This window comes from Malus sylvestris, chromosome 7 (assembly GCF_916048215.2).
Source record: "Malus sylvestris chromosome 7, drMalSylv7.2, whole genome shotgun sequence".
NCBI classification, from domain to species: Eukaryota; Viridiplantae; Streptophyta; class Magnoliopsida; order Rosales; family Rosaceae; genus Malus; species Malus sylvestris.
In genome coordinates, this window is record NC_062266.1 from 22627240 (window position 1) to 22652424 (window position 25185).

The 25185-nt window shown below is 37.6% G+C and overlaps 3 protein-coding genes across 4 annotated transcripts; all 3 read right to left on the reverse strand.

Annotated features, from left to right (window-relative positions):
* Positions 1 to 499: 499 nt before the first annotated feature.
* LOC126627720 (uncharacterized membrane protein At1g16860-like) lies at positions 500 to 3582 on the reverse strand. The gene is made up of 4 exons (XM_050297236.1): positions 3106 to 3582; positions 2196 to 2351; positions 990 to 1198; positions 500 to 869 (listed from the first exon to the last, which is right to left on the reverse strand). Exons 1-4 carry the CDS (start codon positions 3415 to 3417, stop codon positions 650 to 652), a joined length of 897 nt encoding a protein of 298 aa, XP_050153193.1. The 5' UTR covers positions 3418 to 3582; the 3' UTR covers positions 500 to 649.
* Positions 3583 to 11813: 8231 nt separating this feature from the next.
* LOC126629759 (homeobox-leucine zipper protein ATHB-12-like) lies at positions 11814 to 13362 on the reverse strand. Its single transcript, XM_050299875.1, has 2 exons — positions 12795 to 13362; positions 11814 to 12525 (listed from the first exon to the last, which is right to left on the reverse strand). The coding sequence occupies exons 1-2, from the start codon at positions 13164 to 13166 to the stop codon at positions 12169 to 12171; spliced, it is 729 nt and encodes a 242-aa protein (XP_050155832.1). The 5' UTR covers positions 13167 to 13362; the 3' UTR covers positions 11814 to 12168.
* Positions 13363 to 21242: 7880 nt separating this feature from the next.
* LOC126630519 (uncharacterized) lies at positions 21243 to 23435 on the reverse strand. 2 transcript variants are annotated; one of them, XM_050300639.1, is made up of 3 exons: positions 23215 to 23435; positions 22665 to 22931; positions 21243 to 21571 (listed from the first exon to the last, which is right to left on the reverse strand). In XM_050300639.1, exons 2-3 carry the CDS (start codon positions 22918 to 22920, stop codon positions 21423 to 21425), a joined length of 405 nt encoding a protein of 134 aa, XP_050156596.1. In that variant the 5' UTR covers positions 22921 to 22931; positions 23215 to 23435; the 3' UTR covers positions 21243 to 21422. The 2 variants fall into 2 exon arrangements, with proteins under 2 accessions (XP_050156596.1, XP_050156595.1); XM_050300638.1 differs by having other exon boundaries at positions 22665 to 23435.
* Between the last annotated feature and the right edge of the window lie 1750 nt (positions 23436 to 25185).

Below are 25185 nucleotides of genomic sequence, written 5' to 3' on the forward strand. Positions count from 1 at the left end.
GGCGGTATCAAATCCTCATTTTTGGGACCATTGCCTCCCCACTTCAGCCTTAGAAGCTTTTAACTTTGACTGTATTGGAACTGGTTGTATTAGAGACTTTTCGATTTAATATATTTATTTTTCCATGAAAAAAAAATATGATGCTTTGTAATTTTCAGTGGTTTTATTACAAATACAACGAACTTTTTAAAAAGTCAAGTGCTAAAGTATTTAGAAATAATTTTTTCTCTATTACGTTTTTATTTTGGGAGTTGTTATTAGCATTCCAAAAATCTAATTTGGCACTCCAAACTTTCTATAATTAGAAAGAAAAATACACTTATGAGAAGTGTAGAATGAGATTTTGAAAGTGCTCATAATAGTTCCCTTTATTTATTTTTTTAATCGAAATGTAAATGAGCTTAAATACACAATGAGCTTTTCATTTGTTTTTCTGGCCCATTACAAGAAAGGAGAGACATTTGCACGTAGTAAAAATACTTTAGTGCATTGAAAAAAGTCGGAATAAAAGCCGTTTTCATTTTCAAAAGCAAAATAATGTTACAAGCTTAGTACAGTTGTAGAAGGTCTACATGGTGATTAGTGATTAGTTGAAGGTGTACACATTGAAGGGGAGTTGGGTTATCATCCAAAAATCTTGTCCTACCTACTACCATCTTTCTGCCTGCTGTATTGAATCTTGGTTGATTGAATGCCCAGCGGCCGTTTGATAGACCCTTAGAATCATCCCATCAACGTCAACTGGGAGAAGCAGTTTTCGCCAGAGACACCCGGTTGAGATTACTTCTGGCGGTTGAACAATTGTAGTCATCTCATTGTTTCTATGCAACATTCCGAATACCGTCACTGAGCTGCCTTCTTGAACATACCTGCAAAAATTCGTGCAAATCTCAAGTACATAAGCTCCTAGGAAGCTCAGGTTAAAATATAAACAAAACCATTTATGCAGTAGGGTATTCAATTGAGATTGTAATGTATAATTAGGTTACCCTTCCTCCAGACGTAGTAGACGGGATTCAGATGAGAGATTTCTCTCAATTAACCATTTCCTCAAGTGAGGAGAGAGGATTCTGCATCTTTTAGTGTTGACAAGTTTGCTCTCGACAATTAGTGGGATAACTTTGCAACCAGAACCAGCTTTGACAATAGCTGTAAGACCAGACTTTTGATCGGTTAAGTAAAAGTCTGTGGAGAATCTCTGTCAGGTGGAAAGCCGAAGAAGAAGAAAAAACAATTATAATTCTAAGTACACAGATATTTTCCTCATGATTCAGATACTAGAATAGAAATGCAAATAAAAATCTTAGACAAAAAGATCTGCAGAAATTTTCTTATTATCTACAAAAAGAAAATAATAGATTCATTTGGTTGGTTTAATTACACCAGTACGTTTGAGAAGTTTCGATTTGGCAAAGTCACAAATAACTTGAAATATTAAAGCATACTAAGCATAGAAACAAACGAGAGACTTCAAATGTGTATTATTTGTACTAATTACAAATTAACCATTGGAACTAATCACTAGCCAAATATAGATTACAAGTCATACATATTATCTTCAAACTTTTTTTACCATCATCATCTTTCCTCCAATTACCTTGGGTCCTTGACCATTACAGGAAACAGTAGATGCTTAAAAATGCAGGATAAGCCATCCAAGGCAACAAAAGGGAAAGGCCTGAGGCCTTCAAACCTCGTAAAGCTTCATCGCACAAAAGACCAAGCATCACAAAAACAATGAGTGAAATCGATGTAAGCTTGCCAATGTAAAGGAGACAAAAGATAGCAAAAGACATAATCAGACAAAGCTCCCGGATAGAAGACATGAAGTTCTAATTGAGAACAATGTGCAACATACACCAAAATTTTTAGCCATGAGCAAATAAGGAGCAAAATGGGCAGCAATAAATTATTTGGACCATGTTTTTTACTCCATCGGCCAAATGAAGTCCAAAGTCGAGGTGCAAGATGATCAGAAGGATGTGGAGACTAAACTTAACATTCTGAGTACCAAGTGCCAAGTAAGCATTCCAATCGTGATAGTTAACTAAACGCATAAATTGATGCAAAGCACAAATGGACATGGAAACAAGTACAAATGATTGATCCATCTCATGGACGCAATCCACCTATTTGATCTAATTAGGACAAGCAACAGCTTGCTGATCCACATGGCAACAGAAGAGTATTCATACCTCACAATATGCTAAATGCCACTGGAAGCATGATCTCTTGACATTCCCTGGCTGTAGAGTTAATCCCCTGTATTCATATAAAAGAGTAGAGGCATAGATACAGCCGGTAGCTTTTTCATATGAAGATTCAAGGGATAGACTCCCACATGATGCAATCTGAAATCATTGGAACAACATGTTATTGTTCGTCCTCTCATATGTTGAATAAACCACATACTGAGTGACTGATGAGAAACCGGTGGAAATAACCAAGAAAAAGGGTAAGGTTAACCATGATGCATATATTACAAGTTTACAGATCAGCACATATGAGGTGCACAATCCACTTGTTATATAATTAAAAAAAATTGATTAGAAAAACTTCTGCGAAAAGTCTTTCAAGATGATGCTATCATATACATATAAAACTAGAAAGTGAAAATGCTGCATAAACCTATTATTGCAACAAATATTGAACCATCCAAGCTCCCAAAGTCTTAATTTAGTTCCATGATACCAAACAAATTTTCTGATTTTTCGCCACTTAATGTTATTCTCCAATAGTTCAGCTGCGCTTCATTCGATTTCTAAGAATAATAATTTTCCAGAACTTCAAATTATTCCTGTTTAAAATGTCAGAAACCAAACACAGGAACATACAATCTGCCCCGTATAATAAAAACATTCAAACAGAGATAACATCAACAAAACACCCCATTTTTCCCCTTTCGTTTTCCTCCAATTTCTCAGCAACCTATCACATACATCTACATTGCACTCCAACTACACATTCCCAACCTTAATATCCCAAAACCAAATCATTCCAAAAAACCCCAAAACAATTTTATTACCTTTGAAAGTAATACAGAAACCCAATAAAAAATTATAAGAAACCCATAACAACGAGCTAAAAGGGCGAGAGAATGAGCACCCCAGTAATTTTGACGAGCTGTCCGTGCTGGGCGAGGCGGAGGTCGGACTCCGGAACCGAGTCGAGGAACCAAAAGACGGCAGCTTTGGTCGCCCAGTGCCGTACATTCCAAACGACGAAGGCGGCGACGAGGGCGGAGAGCAGGAGGAAAAAGACGAAGAAGAGGGCGTTGCGGACGACAATGAGGATGAAGATTGAGACGGAGAGGCCCAGAAAAAAGATGGGTACGAGAATGTAGAGAACCAGAGACGGAATGGGCTTCAAGGCTCTGCCACCGTGGTCTCTCAGGACGCCATTAGAGAGGTCGTTCATTACTCCTCCGAGCTTTTGAGTCGGCGGTTATGCCGTTGCTCCTTCGGTTAAGCTCCCACCTTTCCTGAATCAGTGAGGACGAAGGAGAAGACAGTTGGGTAAGGTCTAAAACGCAATGCCGTTTCGACACTCAGCGGTCATACCACGCCGTTTTCTTGTGAATGTTGTATTATGTAATGAACACGGAATAGTGTTTGAGGTGTGGTGCTTTGACTGTTTTTGACTTTCACGTGAGACGACTATGTTGGAATTAGGGGTGGGCAAACGGGTATAGGAACCGTGGGTTAGGACTGGTAATCAAGGTTTGGGATGGGTACGGGCCAGTTCCTAATTTTTTAAAGAGAAATGGGGCAGGGCGGGGCGGGGCTTTGAAATTTTAGGAGTGGGCCGGGTCTAGAAGTACAGAAAAATGGGTACCCAGACCGGCCCGTTTATAAACATAGCTCCTTCCCCAGTCACCCAACTCACCCCTCCACTCCTCGTTTTTATCATATTTTTCTGTGCGAAATGAAATTTCTCTCACTACAACCAGAATCAAATTTCACCCCTCCACTCCTCGTTATCATCGTCACCAACCATGTCGCCATCGTCGAAGAAGATCACCTTAAAGAGTTCGGACGGCGAGTCGTTCGAGGTCGAGAAGGCGATGGCTCTGGAGTCGCAGACCATCAAGCACATGATCGACGACGATTGCGCCGACAACGGCATTCCTCTGCCCAATGTCAACGCAATATTTTGGCCATGGTCATTGAGTACTGCAAGAAACATGTCGACACCACCAAGCCCGACAAGAAGATCTCCCGAGGACAATCTTAAGGGCTAAGATCAGGAATTCGTCAAGGTTGACCAACCTACGCTTTTTGACCTTATTCTGGTATGTTTAAACCCCAATTTAACCTTGAATTTTGGTTTAATTCTTGTTCGTGATTGCTTGGTTTGATTCTAGGGTTTCAAACTTTGGGGATTCTGTTGGGTTAGGGTTTTTTTTATTTGGGGATTTAGGGATTGGGTTAGTGATTTAGGGGTTTTCTATGATGGTTTGGTATGATTTAGGGGTATTCATAGGTTTCTGTTTAAATTGGTTGATTTGTTGTTTTATTACTGATGGCTTATCTTGATATCGAATTGCTGGTGGCTTATGTTGATATCGAATTACCGGTGGCAGGACGACGAGTCGTTCGAGGTCGAGGAGGCGGTGGCGATTTGGAACTGGGTGTGGTGGCGATCTGGAGCTCTATATCAAAGCCAAAAAAAAAAGACTCGTGGACCCGTCCCGAACCGGCCCGTTTCAAACGAGCCGGGTTAGGTCCGATTCCAGTGATTAGTTTTGCAATACTCGGCTCGGCCCCGCCCGTTTCCTTTTTAAGCGGATCCGGTCCGGTCCCTCCAAATTTGGGCCTGGCCCGGCCTGTGCCCACCTCTAGTTGGAATGGTGTGGTTGTCTGAAGGGGCCGTAAATCAGATCGATGCAATTTGCATTTAGCTCGTTTTTTCTTCGGTTGAGTGTGCTTAGATTGAACAAATATGTGCGAGCTTATAGTTTGGTTTGTTCTTCTCATAAAATCCGTGTGTAACTAGTGAAGATATAAATTAACTACTTTCAAAAGGAGAATGACACATGAATAATATGTTTAATGTGACGGTTTTACTTTCAACGTCGTGAGTGCTATAGATCCATACCCAATCTAAAGATGGCAGGGCACCAACTCTCTGGAGTCTGCACTTATGTGTTTAGTGTGATTGCGCTCTTACCAACAAGGACCTTCATAACTACTAGTTGGCAAGATTCCGGCGACTGACTTGCATCATCAAGGACGACATAGCTTCACATGATCAGTTATTGTTAACGTTGGTCTCCTAAATGACTCGGTCCACTCTTGCCATGTCATCATTATAAGGGAAGACTTTTTTATTATAGACTAGATCACCGTTGGATGGAGGAGACACTTTGATTCGTCATAGACCACCTCTTCCAAATGGTCAGTTATCTAATGGTCTACACTCTAGTGGACGGTGCTCTACTAAACGATTTGACTAGGGTGCTCTATTAAGACCACCAGACCAAGGTACTTTACTAAGAACCAGACCAGGGTGCTCTACTGAGAACACCAAACAATGGTGCAATATTGAGACCACCAGATAAGGGTGCTCTACTGAGACCACCAGACCAAGTTGTTTTACTGAAACCATCAGACCAGGGTGCTTTATTGAGACCAGCAGACAAGGGTGCTCTACTCTCATAGCTACGCTACGTACTTGTTCATTTTTTTTTCTTTTTTACGGTAATGAAAATACTAAAATTCCAAATCACACAAAACTTTGAAACTTCGCACAGCTACAAGTAGGCGTGGGCATGGGTTTTTTGGGTCAGTCTTGGGCTAAAACCGAAACAGACCAAGCTTAGAACCAATCAGGTCGGTTAGCTGACAGTGGCTGGTTGGTTTGGGTCGATTATCGGTTTGTGTGAAGATGAAAAAACATAACAAATTTCTCTCTAAAAACTACAAAACGTAGCACCAAGATGAGTGATTACTTAAAGGAAAGCACAAATGAAGTATCCCAAGGAGAGCACCAAAGCAGTAGTTGCTGCCTTTTCCAAATGGTCCCTCGTGTTCTTCCCTAAAGGGACTCTTAAGTTAATCAGGTTTTGTTTTCATGTGATGGAAACACGGTAACTCGTAAAAAAACTAACCGTTTATATTACTACACGTATTAATTATGATTAAAAATAAATAAATATATAAGGATCAGTTCGGTTAACCGCACCCTAAGAATTTTGGGAACTAATTGCCAAATCGATTAAGATCGGTGCAGTTCAGTTTAATCACCAAAATTAAAAAAAAAACAAAAACAAAAACCAAGCCGTCGGTGCTGTTCGGGCACTTCACTCAGTTTTTTTTTTAATAAAATGCCCAGCCTTAGCTGCAAATCTAAACAACTCAAAGTGATTGTGCTCAAAGGAGTTTCCTTTAGCCCACTCCGTAGTGTCCGGTTAGCAACTTGGGAGACTCGAACAATAATAAATGTTGTAATGATTGGCAAGCTACGAGCAGGGGAAATACGTTATATCACGACCTTGAGTACGATCACTTCTATCCTATACTAGTGTACTATGTCAAATACATTCTGCAACACCATGTGTTAAGCAGGTCTGAAAAAGGCATTTAGACTAGGAAATCCTTAGGATGAATCTTATTCGAATAGAGCTCTGGTGCACGAAAGTTCCTGAGCCAAGTCAGCTCAGTGTAGTCCTACAAGAAATGATTAGGTCATACGTATAAGGTCTAACAATGGAATTCAATTAAGTATTTCCGACCCATATGCAGGCGACCAAGTCCCTATCGAATTTTTGTTTTAAGATTCACTAGGGATGGATCAACAATCTAGATTGGGAACCCAACCTCTTCTCTATTAGATGTTGCAACATCTAAAATCCTCATACCCGAAATTGGACAGGGTGAACGAAAAAGACATCATATCAAAGCAAGAACGCTTATTCAAAACTAAACTTTGGAGGTCATTTTGGGTAAGACTTGTCATTTTTTTTATCCTAAGTCTGACAAATATATTATGAGTATATAGTAAAGGATTTTCATGGGCATTAGACATGGTGTTAGAGTAAGGTAGTGCTCTGATGGTCGCAGTGGGAATCATTATGAATGCCAAGTTTGGGACATAGTGTTTTTCCGAATCAATGTTACCTAGAAAGGTTTTGAGCCATGTCACGGGCCCACAAGCTTGCTCGTACTCTACTCTACTCTACCACTTCTTACTTTGAAGTTAGATTATTTTGAAAGCATTCGTCGGATTAATAAATTATCGCATGATGTGGAGGCAAGGGATGAAAAAATTTCAACATTTTATTTAAATTGGATAAATGACTTGAATGAAATGGGAAGTGTTTATAATACATAAAGTACATGTTTATTATCAAAGTCCCATGAACAGGGCAGAAAAGGTACAATTATTTGGGGGGAGGGGTGGAGACAAGCCTTCACCCCTAGCATGCCCTTGGAAAATTATGAAGTGGATTTGACGAAGATCATCAACTTTGATGAAGTTCAATCGTCGTCAAAAGACTTCTATGAAAAAACGTGAAGACAGCTACAATGAAGAACTTTTTCAAGAATCCCAAAGGCCTTTTGAAGTTGAACCTTTATGTGAAGATTGCAATGAAGACATTGCAGACATGAGGGCAAAGAATGAATATTATGGAACATACTGTGAGAAGCTTTACTAGATTTGTTATGCTATGCGAAAACCACCGATGCAATAAAGTTATTTAAAGGCAAAGTGACAAGAGATTTCACCATTGAATTTGGAAAGTTTCACCAAGAGATTTATGTGTTCAAAGAACGAAGATTGCTCGGTGATATAGAGAGTTGTTCTTTGTTTAATGTGCACAAGTAACCTGGCGTCTTTCATAATTGCTCGATGATATAGAGAGCCATTCCTTGTTTAATGTGCATAAGTAACCTAGCATCTTTCATCATTATTGTGCCTTTTTCTCAATATTTAAGATCACACGACTGAATCTAGAATGTCAAAAATTCACAAGCAACAAAGTTAAGACATCACACGTCTGAAAGAAAGAAAACAATACGTATCCAGACTTACTCTAAAAGACCTGGTTTTTAAGTATCTATCCATCCTCAAGGAGAACAAGTTATTTTCGATACCTAGTTAAGGGTAATTATGGATCCATGATTTTTCAAGGCCGAAGAAAGACAAATCAAACTACGCCTACCTCAAAAGTTCGATTATCGACTCAACAGCCTCCATTATGGAGCTGACTCAATAGATAAGCGATGTTACCATCTTGTTTTGTAAGATTCAGGAACCTAATCTAGTATGGAATCAACAAGTTTCCTACAATTTTAGAGTCCTTACAATCTAACGATTAGCATGCATCGCAAGTAATCTCACTCCTAATAGGATCCAATATCTACTTCCCAAATATCTTTAGGTGCCTAAGACATTCTCGCAAATAAAGAGACCTAGACTTCCATTATGGTGTGATAAAACTGCTCGTGAAACTTCCTGACAAAGTCATCGTAGGTTTATACTGAGTTGATGACAGTTTTATATACCACAAGAATGCGACCGAAGTTAACAAGAAGTTGTACAATCGCAACTTATGATAGTCGTGGTTGGCATCACCGCACTGAGCAATAAACCAAGCAATATGCTCTAATCATGAGAGACTTGATTCGCCATTAAAAAGGCTAAAGTCAGGAATCTTGAACCCTTGAGGATATTTGTATTTCTTGACACAGGGAAGATAAGGATGAATAAACTACGAGACCATCGACCTTTTTTTTACTGTTGGCACCCTTTTTGTCGGTTCTAGCGAAACCGTAAAACAATAATGGCCCATATAGTGACTTTAAATCGACTTTATGTCCGCTTAATCCTCAAACTTTGGTGGCAACAACCTATCCCGTCAAGAATCATTTTCTTTTTAGATGGGGCTAGGTGGCTATTTCTCGACGCTAGAATTTGTTCTAGTCTGCCAAATCTCAATAACTCATGTTCTGAGCAGACAGTTTTCTTTTCTTGGCTTCGTTGTATTCCTTTATGGTACTAATTTTTTATGTCTTATTTAAGAAGACTCAGCGGGCCAATTTCTCGTTCGAGGGTAAACTCAAAATGTCTAGTGTGCTTTTCAAGCCTTTACCAAATGGACGTCTTAGGAAGTACATTTGAGGTTTTATCGTCCTTGTCATGATATTCCTCAACTATCCCTTCTAGAAGGTCAAAATTAGCGGGCTTAATGGTCTTTGTGATTGCCAATACACTGTGCTTATGGCAGTTGAAATTAATTTCTACCTCTCAGCGTGCTCCATGTTCTTGTATGGCGACAGCATGAGGATCACGTGCCAGTTATATGCTAGAAGACACAATTGCCTAATTTGCAAATGTCTGATTTCTTGGCAGTTTTCCCATCGCTGTTTTCTTCTTGACATAGCGGGTCTTGATGGTTATGAACTTCGTAGTTTTTTAGCATTTGGTCCGACTGTGTCACATCCCGGCCCGGGCCCCACCACATCCTAGGCTCAACTTCCCCGTAGCACGTATTGTCCGCTTTGGGCCCTGACCACGCCCTCACAGTTTTGTTTCTTGCAACTCATAAGAGAACTTCCCAGTGGATCATCTATCCTGGGATTACTCTCACGTGATCTCGCTTAACTTCGGAGTTCCTATGAAATATAAAGCCAGTGAGCTCCCAAAAGGTTTCGTGCTAGGTAGAAATGGGAATATACATATAAGGCTTACATGATCCTTACCCCTGGGCGATGTGGGATCTTACAATCCACCCCCTTTAAAGGCCCGACGTCCTCGTCTGCACACCTACAGCCAGGGATTGGCTCTGATACCAAATTGTCACATCTCAGGCTCGACTCCACCATAGCACTATATTGTCTGCTTTGGGCCCCGACCACGCCGTAATGATTTTCTTTCTGGGAACTCACACGAGAACTTCCCAGTAGGTCACCCATCATGGGATTGCTCTCGCGCGAACTCGCTTAACTTCAGAGTTTCGATGGAACCTGAAGCCAATGAGCTCCCAAAATACCTCGTGTTAGGTAGAGATGGGAATATACATATAAAAATTAGAGGATCCACTCCCTTGGGCGATGTGGGATGTTACACACTGGGCGTGCCAAACATGTTGACCTTAAAAACTACTTAGCCTACGTGGCTCGCATATCGAGTAACTAAAGAGCTAATTACGTTCTTCTGGTGAATGCAAGAGTGCCAACTAGCCGCCGACATTGGTTGGCTAGTAGAATGAAGGTGTTGGCGGTGTTAAATGCGCTTTTACCTTTTGTATCTAATCAATCATGGTCAAGGAAGGAACATGTCTCAACCTTTGGACTCTAGAACGTAAAGACAATGTTGTTAGCCAATGTGAAGTTCAAAATCTTCTGCACTAGGTTCAGCTGCCTTAACTATATTTGTGAAAATATCGGTGCGCCAAATTGGTATCAAACTGTAATGACACAAATACTCGAAAGAGATAAATGTCTCTGTAAATGTTGTTCGGCCGTTAGAATGCCGAACTCTAAAATGCACCTAGCATAACCAATCATAAACAGGCTTGGATTTCAATTTGTCGAATATTAAATAACCTGGTAACGCCTCACTTTGCCAAGAAGACTAATAAGATGACCTCTATCAATACGAAGACCGAAGAATCCTTAATGACAAAAACTTAGATAGATAACTAGCTGAACTCGAATGAGTGTTATTACTCAAAAGTGAAGATGCTTCTCAGTCGCCTGATTTTACAGCTCCAAAGTTGTTACCCAAATTGAAGATGTTGCCGGTTGTTAACACACTGCTGTTAATCCAAGCTAAAGGCATGTTGACGAAGTTAAGGAAGTAAATGGTTTCTCATAGGTTTGAGAGGGTTTCGCGTAGAGCGAGAATTTGCGCAGGGCATTTGTATGTTGAGTTGAAGGTTCTTTGAATGTTGCAAAACCACTTCTATTTATAAGGGTGAATTACGTGCTATTCACTTACGCCGAAGTAGAGTCTCATATGGAATGTCACTCATCGGCTCTCCTCATCTAATCTCCTATCAGATAAGCCTAATCCGTGCACAGTCTTCGACACCTTCTTTAACTAGTGTTGTTAATCCAAATTGAAGGTATGTTGACTAAGTTATGGAAGTTAGTGGTTTCTCAATGGTTTGAGAGGGTTTCACGTAAAGCGAGAATTTTCGCAGGGCATTTGTGTGTTGAGTTGAAAACCATTTTAATATTGCAAAACCATTTCTATTTATATGGGTGAAACTCCTTGGCATCTCCTGATCCAATCTCCTATTAGATAAACCTAATTCGTGCACAACCTTCATCATCTTCCATTAAAATTAGGACTATGAACTCAGTCCTCTTTCAGCATTTGATTCTCTCCTAATCTAATCAACATGAGCCTTGATTCTTGGAATATTACGAATCTTATCAAAACTCATATTGATCCTTAACAATTTTACTTACATTAGGATTCAATTGAATCAATCTTCAACCAGATCCCTTAAAAGTCTTTCTTTTAAAACTCAGTCGTCATATTATGGGCTGGACTCGACCTGATTTAAAGGATTAAGAATTGGGCCGAGAATCCCTAACTCATATCAAGCTTATAACCTCATTTGGCCCATGCCCAATATTTTGGGCCAAAACAAGATCACTAGCGTGGATGTAGACAAAATAGATTGGAACGATTATAAATTTTTGTGTTGTTGCGTGGTTGGTGTTCTTACTTATGTAATATTTATCAATTTTACATTTAATTCAGCACACAGTTATAATATAACAAGATCACTATTGTCTACCATAAAGAAGGTCGTCATATGCTACAACTAACTGAGTGTGCGTGTGTGTAAAAGGTCATTGACACCACAAATAAAACAAATTCACATATGTTAGAGGCTACATCAAGGTTCAGAGTATTGAGCAACATGCCAACTCCTACAAAATTCTAGCCGACTGCAGGCATACATGTGTGTGTCTTTGGGCCTTATGATGTTACTTATCCAAGATTAGACACAGACCCACATATCAGAATTGCAACATCGTAATTAAACAGGACATCAAAGTGATTGAGTGTAGCACAATGTCTGCAAGTGACATGGTGAAGAACAAACAATCTCCAAAAGCTAATGTAACTCTGATGAGTTTATAAGCCCCTTTCTCTTGATCACTCCAATAGAAGAAGCACTTCATTATATACACACATTTTCTGTTTTCAAGACCAGAAGTCCCACCACTGATAATCACCAGTTGATTCATCAAAAAGACCATCAGAATTCAATTTCCTCCAATCCTCAGCTGATGTTAAGGAACCATCTACATACTCCACTAAGTTAACAAGGTTTGATTCATCTTCCAGTCCAAAGTACTCTGCTTTTATGCTGCTGTCATCATCTGACAGCACCCCAAGTTCTCCTTGCTCTGATTTTTCCACTGAAAAATCAAGCTTCACCTGATCAGATTCAGAAATGGTGGCATCTCCATTATCTGACTCACCATCAATGCCACTGTTCATAGCTACATCTTCCCCACGATTCTCCCTTTGCATCATCAGATTATTCAGCTTCTGAACCTGTCACAAAATAAGACATAATCTATCAGTTATTGATTATCTTAACATGTTAAAATTAGTGAAAAATGTTTTGTTCCGGACATGTAAGGGTTCATTACTTCTTATATATGACATGTGCATACACTTTTCCTTTTTTATGGTTTTAAAGAGTTACTTTTACATGCGCTAGTCTGAACTTATGGTTAACAAAGAATGACTTCTTACAGGTAAGGACAAGCAGTGTTCTTCAATTAGGCATATTTAAAAAACCAGAATGAATGAATAATTACCTGAACAACCAAGGCCTGCTTTTCTTTCTTCATAGCTTCAAACTTTGATGCCAAGTTGTTGTAATTGGCTCTCAATATGCTGTATTCTCTCTCAAGCTGCTTGGACTTCCATCTAGCTCTCTTGTTCTGAAACCAAATAGAAACCTGCCTCGGTTGCAACCCTAGCTCTTTGGCCAACTGCATCTTCTTCCTCGGCTCAAGCCTCGACTCAGACTCAAAGATGGACTCCAGTGACCTAATCTGCTCATCACTAAACCTCTTCTTGTTCTTGTCATTCTTCCTCCTTGTAGTAGCAGCTCCCGGTGAGCTCATACAGCTGAAAGTCTCATGATCTTCTGCCGAGGGACTCGAATATTCGATCTGATCGAGCATCTTGTTAGGATCTTCGTAGCTTAACTAGAAAATCCTAATAGGGTTTTGTGGGTGGTTGTAGAAAGAATGTTTTGGGAGTGTGCGTGTGTGCTTTTTCTGATATATGCATGATATGGAATTCGGTGGTTTTTAAGGCCTTAAGCAATGTGCGTCTGATGTCATGGTTTTTTGGTCTGACTGGGTTTTGTGACTTAGTGACTTGGGATTCTTCTTTATATCCACAATCCATGGGCTCTGAAGTAATCAACATGATTTACTTGTTATAAACATCATGATGGTTTTTTTCCATTTTCTTTTCTAAATTGCGAGAAGTTTTATGTATTTTTCAGGGCAGTTGTTACCTGGTATCACATTTTACGTGTTATAAACATGAAAAACAATACTATTGACATGTTCTAAATTTAAAGTGTTAAAAAAATACACATGACGGTATTATGAATACACCAAAAAATCTCTTCTATAAATTACTCATAGGCAATACCATATAATAAATATGATTTTTCATTTCATTAACTTAGAGCTCTCTAGCTAGCTTTGCAGCCGAGCTGTCTTTGTTAATTATCTTGCACTAATGCAGGCACATTTTTAGTGATTTTTAAATTGTTTATGATATGATTTTAAAATGCCTTTGTCATTTTCATAATCTGAACAATACATAGAACTCTGGCCAAGTCTTCTGCTAGTGAGCTATTTAGTGTCGGCAACGTGAATCACGTTCCAATATTGAACCTTCCGCCTTTGTTGATTTTGTGAGACCTATATATATATATATGAATTTATGATGTTACAATAATTATTCTAATCTATGTTTAGGTTTTGGTGTCTTTTATTCCAGGTCTTTGAAATAATCGTAGTTTAAACTTACATTCAGGTTTAATTTCTATATACTATATTTTCTGTAACAGAAAGATCATGGTGAATCCAAGAATTTTTTAATTCGGAAGCAAAATGAATATTGCATGCCACTTTTCCTTGTTACACTTTGCTTGCTTTACCCCCAACATTTTTAGGAATTTTGTCAAAAACTTTCTCCTGCGACATTCATGATCAAAGAGAACATCAAAATAATGTATTACATATATATTGATCTTATTACATACTTCGTGAGAGGCAAATTGGTATAACACCCGCTCCTTAATTACTAATTAAATAGTAGGTTTCCAACATGTACACTCAAAGATCTCTAAAAAAGAACATGAACATATTTGGCTTAGGATAGCATGAGATTATCAACAAAATTGCCTATTCAAACACTTATACAATACAGTTGTGTAAGAGTTTAGTAATATAATGCGTCAAATTGTCTTATAAAAGAAAGATCGTCATGTTTATCACGTAGATATTTTACATATTATTAACATTGGACCTAAACTTAGTGAGTAATAGTTCTCCGTCACAAACCAAGTTTCATACTTACGATTAAAAACTTCTCAAGGGTAGGGCTTAGACTTAGGTAAGCCAGTTCCAATTTCGACTCGAAGCCATGAAAATGGCTTTGATCAAGTCCCTATCTGAACGTGTCCAACTTTGGTTCTCCTTCCATACGATCAATTTATAAACCCCACACCTTAAATCTTAAATCTTATTCAAATCGATAAACATTAACTAATTCACCAAAGGATATTATTTTAAACCAATAAAATTAGTTGCATCCTGACAAGAGTCCGTCACCTGTCACACGTCACCCATTCATTCCTTGCCACCTGCCCTCGGTCAAATCTTGGTACCCATTTTCTTAGGGTTTCCATTGCTGGCTCGTTGATGTGGCATTTATCTGGTGGTTGTACGTTAGAAAGCTTGTGGAATATAGCCGACACGTGCCCTTATGTTTGATCTGAGTGGCCCAATTCACAGCGTCGTGCATGTGGGGACCAGTCTTTCAGGTTGTCTGTCATGCAGTGCTGTTTGCGACGTGGTCGTTTAGGAGAAGGATTCTCTCTTTTTTCTTTTTTCTTTTTTTTTTCGATCATAATTAAATTATATTAATATTTTATATTAATTTGTTATTAAAAAAAAAAGATAAAATAAAGAGTGTAAGTCCTTTTTTTTTTCCTTTTCATTCTTTTTTATTTAAACGATCACAATTAAGTAATGCTAATATTTTATATTAATTTTTTATTAAAAAAAAGATAAAATAAAGAGTGTAAGATGAAGGGTTGAAAGTAAATGAAAATATGAGAGGAAAAAATCCTAGTCCACTCATTTAATCCTTCCTTATGGCAAACCCTTCCCTTTTTTTATCTTGCCTTCACATCTTCACAACATCATAGTAAACCCTTCAAATACCACAATTTTTTGTCATTTTTTACTTGGTATAAGAACCCTGGTTTGTTTTTAATCCTTTTGCACAATTATAAAGAGTTCTAGCTTAGAAAATTATATGAAACTAATTTTCTTAACAGCTATCTGGGATGCTGTCGATGCCGGTTTAAAAAGTTCATTTCAAATCGATCGTTTCCTAATATCATATTGAAGGATTTATAGAATATTAGAATAATGGTGTATTACTTTAGTAAAGTTTATTGTACTATTTATTGTTAAATAACCCACAAAATTGTATGAGTAGGAAAAATTCTTTAAATACTCTATGGGGCACAAATGTAGGGTAAGGGAATGTCCTCACGTTTCTTCTATGTTGTTGTTTATCTTTTGATTTATTAATTTTTAATTTTTAAAATGTTTGTTGTCCTTTTTTTCTCCTTATACTATTGTGTGTAGGCAACAGTTGGACGATGGGGATTGGGTTACTGAGGCCTTTTATTTACAATATCATCATAGCTACGCACTGTTTTAAAATCTCCATTCAGCACCGCCTAAGCTGTGGGCTTTAGACGGCTGGTCACCGCCTCAATTAATCTTTAGGTGATTGGAAATTAAGAAAGGAGCCTAAACTTGCTTAGGTGTTCACCTAGCCTACCTAAACTCGCCTAGGCACCGGCTTAGGTCACGACTCTCACTTATACACAAAATGGATAACTTTCATTTTGCATTTTATTTTTTCAATAAAATGTAAGAAACTTTCAATTAAATGTAAGAAACCTGTGGAATACTCAAATAAACACTCACTATATACTTATTCCCCATGTTTTCAATATGTTTTAATACTTTATAATTTATATATAGTTTTATTTTGTAATTTATGTATCCCAATACAAGTTTGTATTTCTTTTAAGTTTAAATAGGCACTTAATTATTTGATATACAATAAAATTTACTTAAATCCGCCTAATCCGTCTATGCCCCCGCCTAGGCGCTAGACCCCAGCACGCCCCCGACTAACACCTAGCATCTTTTAGAACCTAGTTGCTACGCAGGAACTTCCTCTTTATATCGTATCAAGAGGAAAAAGTATGAAAACTTTAAGCGTGTGCTAAAACATAGACTCGTGACCATGAAAAACTAAATTAATTAAATTAAATAAAGGGTTATTTTAGTTCCAGTCCTTGGTGAACCCATTATTAGACTGAAGTCATGTTTGTTTTAGTATTTTGATCGCAGTCCTTATTAGCATCATTGTAAAAATTAAAGAGAAAGGAAAAGAGAGATGGTAAGTGACCATGAAGATGGTGTTTGAAGATGACACTAGTTTATTTGTATAGACAGGCTTATCATCATTATTTTCATTCGTTCCATATGGGGTAAAGTTTGGACAGCAAAAAAAGAATTGAACCAATCTACACTGTTTGAGTAGCAAAGCAGACCAAGACTTAATAATTAGTTGATCATGTTTTACGAAATGAAATTTGTTTGTCCCATTTCCTTCTTGCTAGATTAGCATTATGTTTATCGTTCGGATGCAAACGACCAATGAGTACTAGCAACATGGTGCAAAACGAGCGGAACAAGGTGGAGCTTGTTGGAAGAAGTAGGTTTATTTTACTAGTGTATGTTGGGATATCAAAAGTTAGGAACACGGGGAAGGGATCAAATTGTAATCATAGTCATAGTGCCCATCGCGTTTAGGAATTAAGGTTATACTTATACATCATGAAGGTTGGTGGAATAGTGCATGTGAATGCATGTCAAACTCCTAAGAAGGGGATGACCTATTGTTTTCGTTGCCTAAATTCCAAAGTGCTACTACATTCAAGTCGCGAAAATGACCTTTGTAATTAGTCTCTAAGTTTGATTCGTAGCCAACATAAAGAGGATAGCAGATATCTGTATTAGGGAAAATTGATAAAACCATATTGGATGTGACTTGAAAAATTAGTATCAAGAAGACAAACTTGTAGTTTGTTTTGTTGTCCAAACGACACTCGTCCTATCTTTTATTGTGGATTACTAGTAGTTTGAGTTCCCTATTTCTTCTTTTTGTCGTTAGAAAGATGTGCAAGATTTCGGACTAATGGTGTATTTGGATGAGAAATTTTAAGATGTAATTAAATTTGTTATGTATTGTGGAGAATATGAATTTCACGTCTTGAGGTGAAGCCTTGAATGACTTTTTAAATAATCATAGGCTTTTTCCTTTTGTTATCAATTGATTTTATTAGGATGGATGTATTGATGGTTATGGTTGAAGGATCAAATTCAAATCTTTAAGAAGCGTCTATTGTTCAAATTTAAGTAGATTTTTATTTTTCTTTTGGTTTGTGTCCATGGCAAAGGACTATGAGGAGGAAGCTCAATATTTTTGGAGATGACTTACAACAGTTCTTTGTTGATAGTTTGCAAGATCATCAAAGGTGGTGTAGTCTTTTCCTCGTGATGTTGTTACGGTGCTTCTACAACTCGCAATATTGTTATCTTTATTGTTGGATAGATATGGGTCTCCGTGGTGGTTGGAGAATTATATTGTATCATGATGAGTTTGTAACAGTGAATTTGTGTGGTTTTTTTTTTTTTTTTTTGACATGTGTGACCTCTTGGTTATGTTCGACACGCATGACCTCTTGATGGTTTCTTTATAAATTCTTATTACCTTAAAAAAATGGTTAAAGAAGATTGCTCAGACTAGTCCTTTCTCCTTTTTAAAGAGTTGGCATGTCACCACTAGTACTATGGTTTATAACTCTATATTTTGAGATCTGATTGTTAAAATATTGAACCATTGTTGTCCATCGAGTGGGTTCGAGAATATCTAGCGTAGTAGGAATAGAGGAACACTCAATCCTCTTTGATCGTTTAAATGTTTCAATTATAAACCAAGCTACACATATATCAGAGAACAGGAAGATTGAACGAGAGATGGGAGAGAATACTTAGAGAGAAAGATATATCTGAATTGTATTGAATGTTTTCATCATCCTTAACTATTTCATTACAAGGGTATTTATACTATCTAAGGTAGCTTCCTAACTAAGCTATCTTCTAACAACCTTATAATTGCAAGACTAATCTATTGACATTTGGCAACATCTTAGCCATTCACTTAATACTCCTAACATCCCTCCTCAAGCTCAGGGATAGAGAAATTGAGCAAGAGATTGTTGCAATGTTGCCGAAACAAAAGTGCAAACAACCCCTTGGTTAAAATATCTGCAAACTGCTCACCAAAAGAGACAAAATGAACTTGCAGAAGCTGTTTAACAACCATTTCTCTCACAAAATGTATGTCAATCTCTATATATTTTGTCTGTTGATGTTGAACAAGATTCAATGTTAAGGCTATAGCTGAAAGATTATCACAGTACAAAGTTGGCTTATCAGATACCTGCAGAAAATTCAATAACTATTTAATCCAATCAATCTCAGCTGTAGTAAAAGATAATGCCATATACTCGACATCTGTGGATGACCGAGAGACTGTTTGTTGTTTCTTGGATGACCATGATATCGGATTCGACCCTAGAAAAACAACCAAACCAGTAGTGGATCACCTATCATTAGAATCCCCTGCCCAATCTGCATTACTAAAAGCTTTAAGATCCAAGTTTCCCTGAACATATTGAATACCACAGCTCTGTGTTGCCTAAAAGTATATAAGAATTCTCTTGACTACCAAAAAATAAGATTCCATTGGTGCATGCATGAATTGACTCACTTGATGTACTGCAAAAGTAATATCAGGCCGTGTGAAAGTGAGATACTGAAGAACACCCACTAGACTTCTATACAATGTTGGTTTGTTATACGGTTTCCCATCATCCTTCAATAACCTATTGTAAGGTAAATAGGGAGTGGCACATGGCTTGGAAGACAACATGTCAGACTTGGTGAGAAGATATGTGACATTCTGATCTTGAGACAAAAATATCCCATTTGGTTGCATCACAATTTGTTTGCCCAGAAAATAATCCAATGGTCCTAAATCCTTGATATCAAACTCATTTGCCAAGGTATGAATAACCTTACCAACACATTGACTTGCACTGTCTGTGATGATGATATCATCAACATACAATAAAATGATCATAATAGAACCACCAGCATGCTTGACAAACAGTGAATAATCAGAATAAGTGGACTGAAACCCCAATGAAGGTAGAAACTTGGTAAATCTTTCATTCCATGCCCTAGAGGCTTGTTTCAAACCATATAAGGACTTATGAAGCTTGCAAACATAACCACCATGTTTAGAATCAAGGAATCTAGGAGGTTGGGACATATATACATCTTCTTGAAGAATGCCATGTAAAAGGGCATTTTTCACATCCAATTGTCTTAAAGGCCAGCCATAGTGTGCAACCAAAGCAATAACTAGTCTCACAATGGTTGGTTTTATCACTGGATTGAAAGTCTCCCCATAGTCTATTCCTTCTTCTTGATTAAATCCCTTTACAACTAATCTGGCCTTATATCTCCCTATAGATCCATCAACATTTTTCTTTATTTTGAACACCCATTTGCAGCCCACTAAGTTTTTGTGAGGAGGAAGAGGTACCAAGGACCAAGTACCTTGATTATATAGTGTTGTGAGTTCTTCTTTCATTGCATCACACCACACAGGAGATTTCAAAGCAGATTTATAGGTAGCAAGTTCCACTTTGGTGAGATTAGCCCTTCCATGTTCACGTATCACAGACATGAATGCAATTTTCTTAGAAATGCCACTCTTCGATCTAGTTTGCATGGGATGCAAATTGAATGTTGGAACAAGTATGGCTACTTAGAGTTCGTTAGGCTGGAATTCAGGTACCACAAGGATAGAAGAGGATAAGGACTAATCTGCAGTGTCAGTAATGGGTGCAGCTTTATTGAAATCACCAGTGAAGGAATTGCTAACTGATGTGGCAGATGGCATAGACAGACTAGATTCATTTGACAGACTGTTTGTAGGTATAGGGTGACTCCTAGTGTCCATTGAACTATTTGAATCAAACTATAAGGAACTAGACTAAATAAGGCTAGGAGAAAAAGCAGAAGGCATAACCATCACATTATCATTGTTTGGCACCAAAACAGGATGAGAAACCATTGAGGTAATTACTGGAGAAGTGACTGCTTTAACAGAAGACACTAGGGTGGAATAAGGAAAGTCAAATTCATCAAAGATCACAGGCCTTGATATATAAACCTTTTTCTTAGTCACCTCAAAACATATGTACCCTTTAAACTTCGAAGCATACCCTAAGAAAATACACTTTGTAGTTCTAGGTTGGAGTTTGGTACTGTTATAAGGTCTCAGTAGTGGGTAACAAGAGCAACAAAAAATTCTAAGATGTTGAATTTCTGGATTTGCATGAAAGAGTAGCTCAAATGGAGATTTGTTATTCAATGTAGAAGATGGCATACTATTGATAAGATAAACAGAGGTTTAAGCTGCATATGACCAAAATAAAGGTGGTAAGGAAGCTGTTTGTAACAGTGTGATAGAAGTCTCAATGATGTGCCTATGTTTTCACTCGGCTAAGCCATTTTGCTCAAGGGTATGAGGACAAGACATATGATGAAGAATCCCTTTATTCAAAAGAAAAGCTTGAAAGGATTTCCTTATATACTCCTATCCCCCATCTATTTGTAATATTTTCACAGAGATGTCAAATTGATTTGTAATGTATTGATAAAAGAAGACAAAAGTATGGTAAACATCACTTTTATTACGTATTGGAAAAATCCAAGTATAACGTGTACACTCATCAATAAAGGTTACATAATATTTGAACCCTTCAATGGAAAAACAAGGAACTGGGCCTAACACATCACTATGAACTATCTCAAAAGGTTTTACAGACTTAAACTGAGACACAAGGAAAGGAAGTTTTGTAAAGTTTCCTTCCAAACAGGTAGAACACAATATAGGCAGTGAATCAGTACTACAAAACACTTTGGACTTTCTTAAAATTTGAGCTACTATAGGATTAGAAGGGTGACCTAGTCTGTTATGCCATAATCTTGAATTGACTTGTTGTCCAAGGTAAGCAGCAGCATAGGCACGTTTTGAAGAAGCATTAGATGCTGGTGAGATAATAGGATACAACCCATTATTACACATTGTAGATTATCCTCCCTGTGGTTTTGTCCTGAATTCAGAAACAAAATGCATCAAATATTAACCAACAATTATTATCCAAGCAGATTCGATGAACTAACAGCAGATTCTGTGTTAATTTTGGTACATATAAAACGGAATTTAATTTCAAAGAATGTATTGGAGTTTGAAGAACTTTGGAGCCAATATGAGATATGCCTAAACCTTCACCATTAACAGCTTGTATAGTCTCATTTGATGGGTAAGGTATGGCAAGAGACAAATTCTACAACTCAGTTGTCATGTCATTTGTTGCTCCCGAGTTGGTGAGCCATACTTGCTAAGATGGAGCAGATAGCTGTGGATAATGAGACTGAGGTCCAAAGTTGGTGTGAGCATACATGGCATTCATTGGAACATTAGAATTCTTCTAGAAGCAAAAAGAAACAATATGATTAAGGTTCCTACAAATTTGACATCCTGAATTAACCCCAACATTTTGAAAACGACAAGTATCAGCAAAGTGATTATTTTTCCCACATATTTAGCAGCCTTGAGAAACATGAGAATTTCTAAATCTACAAGTGTCTGCAAGATGATTATGCTTGCCACATATTTGACAAGTCATTAACGAAGAACCAAACTGTTGTGGAGAACCAAACTATTGTGGAGAGTTTCCCAAAATTCCAAGTCCAGAATTGGAAAAGAATGGCTTGTTATTTCCAATCCTGTTATTAGAATTAAACATGTCCCTACCTTTATTCTTGTTATTGAAACCTCGATGACCATTATACTGATAATTGAGGTTAGTATTCTAAGATGGAAAACCACCAAAGTTCTTTGAAGGAAAAGCAGACTGTTAAGCAACCAAAACAGTAAGCATAGGGGCAGCATCCATACTTTCAACATTACTTCTTCAACAAGTAACTGGGAACAAAGATATTTCAATGAAATAACAGTATCTCAACCCCTAATGACTGACCGAATGGTATTGAACTCATAAGGTAGACCAGTATTGAACTCAGAAGGTAGACCATTTAATGTAAGAATTACAATATCATCATCTTCAAAATAAACACCAGCAGTTGACAAATAATCTCTAACTTCTTTAATCCTTTAAAGATACAAAGTGATGTAATCATTACCTTTCTTGTCAGAACATTGTTCCTTCAGACGGATCCACAAATCTAAAGAACTAATGCTCCCAATTGCACAAGAAATTGCAGGAGGCGAAAGGGTTGCAAAAATTAGCTGCATCAACGCTTTGTCATGCATTTTCCAAATCTTGTAGGCATCAGATTCCACTCGAGCAGTAGTACTATTAGAAACAACTTCAGAATCCCCATATATCACATCAGAAAATCGAGGAGGACAAGGAGTAGACCCATCAACAAACCCCATAATTCCATAACCTTCCAACAAAAGTTGCATCTAAAAATGTCAGGTCAAGTAATTGGTATCATCCAACTTCATGATTACAAACTTAGAGACAGAGGAGATAAGAGATGTAATAGGCGGTTGCAAGATTTGCAACTGAGAGATGGTCACCATTGTTGTAAAATTGCTTCACTGAAATTGACAGAGAACAAATGTCGAACACTTGGTGTGCATAAAACCAAACACGAATTCAAGACCCCTAATTTGAGCAGAAAAACCCCAAATCAAGAAGCAAGATACGGAGAAAGAATTGCATACGTGTGCAAGCAGAAGCGGAAGCAGATACAGAATTCCCAGATCGATGAACCGTACTTTTTCCAGCGAATATACCATATAAAACAAGCTACACATATATCAGAGAAGAAGAAGATTGAGAGAGAGAGAGATGAGAGAGAATATTTAGAGAGAAAGATATATCTGAATTGTATTGAATGTTTTTCATCATCCTTAACTATTTCATTACAAGGGTATTTATACTATCTAAGGTAGCTTCCTAACTAAGCTATCTTCTAACAACCTTATAACTGCAAAACTAATCTATTGACATTTGGCAACATCTTAGCCATTCACTTAATACTCCTAACATCCATAAAAGGAGAGAAGTCAATACTTTAATTATTTATAGCCAAACCATGTGACTTGATTCAAAAATTCATTGCTGAAATTGAGCTACCACGAGAAATTCCATGACAGTAGTGTCAAAGTTTCTTTCTTGCTAAAGCCAAACTTCAGCGAGGAAATTCATGTATACATTCACTGGCTGAGATCCAGTGACGATCGTAGCGACGAAGCGATTTCCTCGCCAAACACCTCAAGTGTCGAATACGAACTTCTACTGAGGAATCATTTCGTCGCTGAAACGTTTATTTGTTGTAGTGTCCCTTCTAAAATATCAGTTGTATAAAAAAACAAATTGGCCTCTAATTCACCTCTACAAGTTGAAGGTTGAAAGGCCCACTCTGAGGCTGGGCCTGAATTTGATATTGGCAAACACGAAGGCAGACCTAACATTGTTTTAAAAACCATTTGCCACTCAAAATGAGGGCATAGCCCAACCCCAACTGACTGAGAAAGGCTTGTATCTGATTGAAATACATCTTTTGCAAGAATTAGAGTTTCAATTCACCATCAAATTACAATTAAATTATAGTAATGGAGTATGAATTTGTCCACACAGAGAGCTTTGGCTATCCTTGAAAAGTTCAACACAAAAAAACAAAAACAAAAAAAAGGAGAGAGTGAATATCCTCAAGAACTGACATTCAAAGGAATTCAAAGCCGAAGAGCATGCAGTAGCATATATATTACTACTGCAGTAACCTCCAGGAAAAGCTTGTGTAATTCCCTATGAAAGCTTACATTATCTGTAGTCCCTTTAGAGATAGATTAATCAATAATATATCAGTGATTAGTACAAAGTACGTGTATGCATATGTTTTCCCAGCCTTTTTATTTTCTCGATCCAGACACCAAATTGACTTAAGTGTCAAAAAGCTTTCTCAACCTTTTCCTCTTTTTCAACTACTACCACCACCACCACCACCTTTGGTCCCTTTCTCTTTCACACAGTCATACACAGAGTCACACAGTCTCACAGTCAGTGTATGTCACACCCTAAAATACCGACACCACGTGACAAGCACGTGGATTATGCAGTGTAGTGAAGACAGTAAAACCCTAGGTCCAGGTCGTTTTTGTTATATCACCTGTCCTTTGTTATAAACATTTCAAATGCATTTGTAGTTTCTTTCTCTTCACAAGACGTCTGTTCTTTACACAGTGTCTCCATGATATTAATAAAGTATTGATAATGTTGGTAGATAGTATTTTAATAGCAAAACATATATTTTGGCGCATTATCGATACAAAATATGTCTGCACGAGAGACCGTTTCTATACATATATAAGAATCATACTGTTAATGTATAAGCAAATTTATTATATGTATAGTACTGTTGTTTGAAGTTTGAAATGTGTGGATGGACAAGCTGGCTTTGAGAGAGGAAGCACAGGAGTAGCTAGGGGGAGGGATTTGACATTTACGTGTTGTTTCTTTCCTGCTGGGCCTTTCTGTGTTTCTCTTTCATTTTTCTCTCAGGGTCAGTCAGTCACACAGCTTCTTAATCTACACAACTTTCAAGACCTGTAATAGCTTTGAAATCTGGAGCCAGTATCGTCCTCTCCGTTTGTCAATCTGATATATACATGTACAGCAAATACACATTCAAC

What these genes read in the sequence shown, in the direction of transcription:
- LOC126630519 (XM_050300638.1), bottom strand. Translation starts at nt 22,950, where the DNA reads ATGCAACTTTTGTTGGAAGGTTATGGAATTATGGGGTTTGTTGATGGG. An exon ending in ACAATGTTCTGACAAGAAAG is followed by an intron (nt 21,572 to 22,664) that starts GTAATGATTACA and finishes TTCTGAATTCAG; the next exon opens with GACAAAACCACAGGGAGGAT.
- LOC126629759 (XM_050299875.1), bottom strand. Translation starts at nt 13,166, where the DNA reads ATGCTCGATCAGATCGAATATTCGAGTCCCTCGGCAGAAGATCATGAG. An exon ending in AGCAGGCCTTGGTTGTTCAG is followed by an intron (nt 12,526 to 12,794) that starts GTAATTATTCAT and finishes ATTTTGTGACAG; the next exon opens with GTTCAGAAGCTGAATAATCT.
- LOC126627720 (XM_050297236.1), bottom strand. Translation starts at nt 3,417, where the DNA reads ATGAACGACCTCTCTAATGGCGTCCTGAGAGACCACGGTGGCAGAGCC. An exon ending in GGCATTTAGCATATTGTGAG is followed by an intron (nt 1,199 to 2,195) that starts GTATGAATACTC and finishes TCCACCTGACAG; the next exon opens with AGATTCTCCACAGACTTTTA. An exon ending in CTACTACGTCTGGAGGAAGG is followed by an intron (nt 870 to 989) that starts GTAACCTAATTA and finishes GAATTTTTGCAG; the next exon opens with GTATGTTCAAGAAGGCAGCT.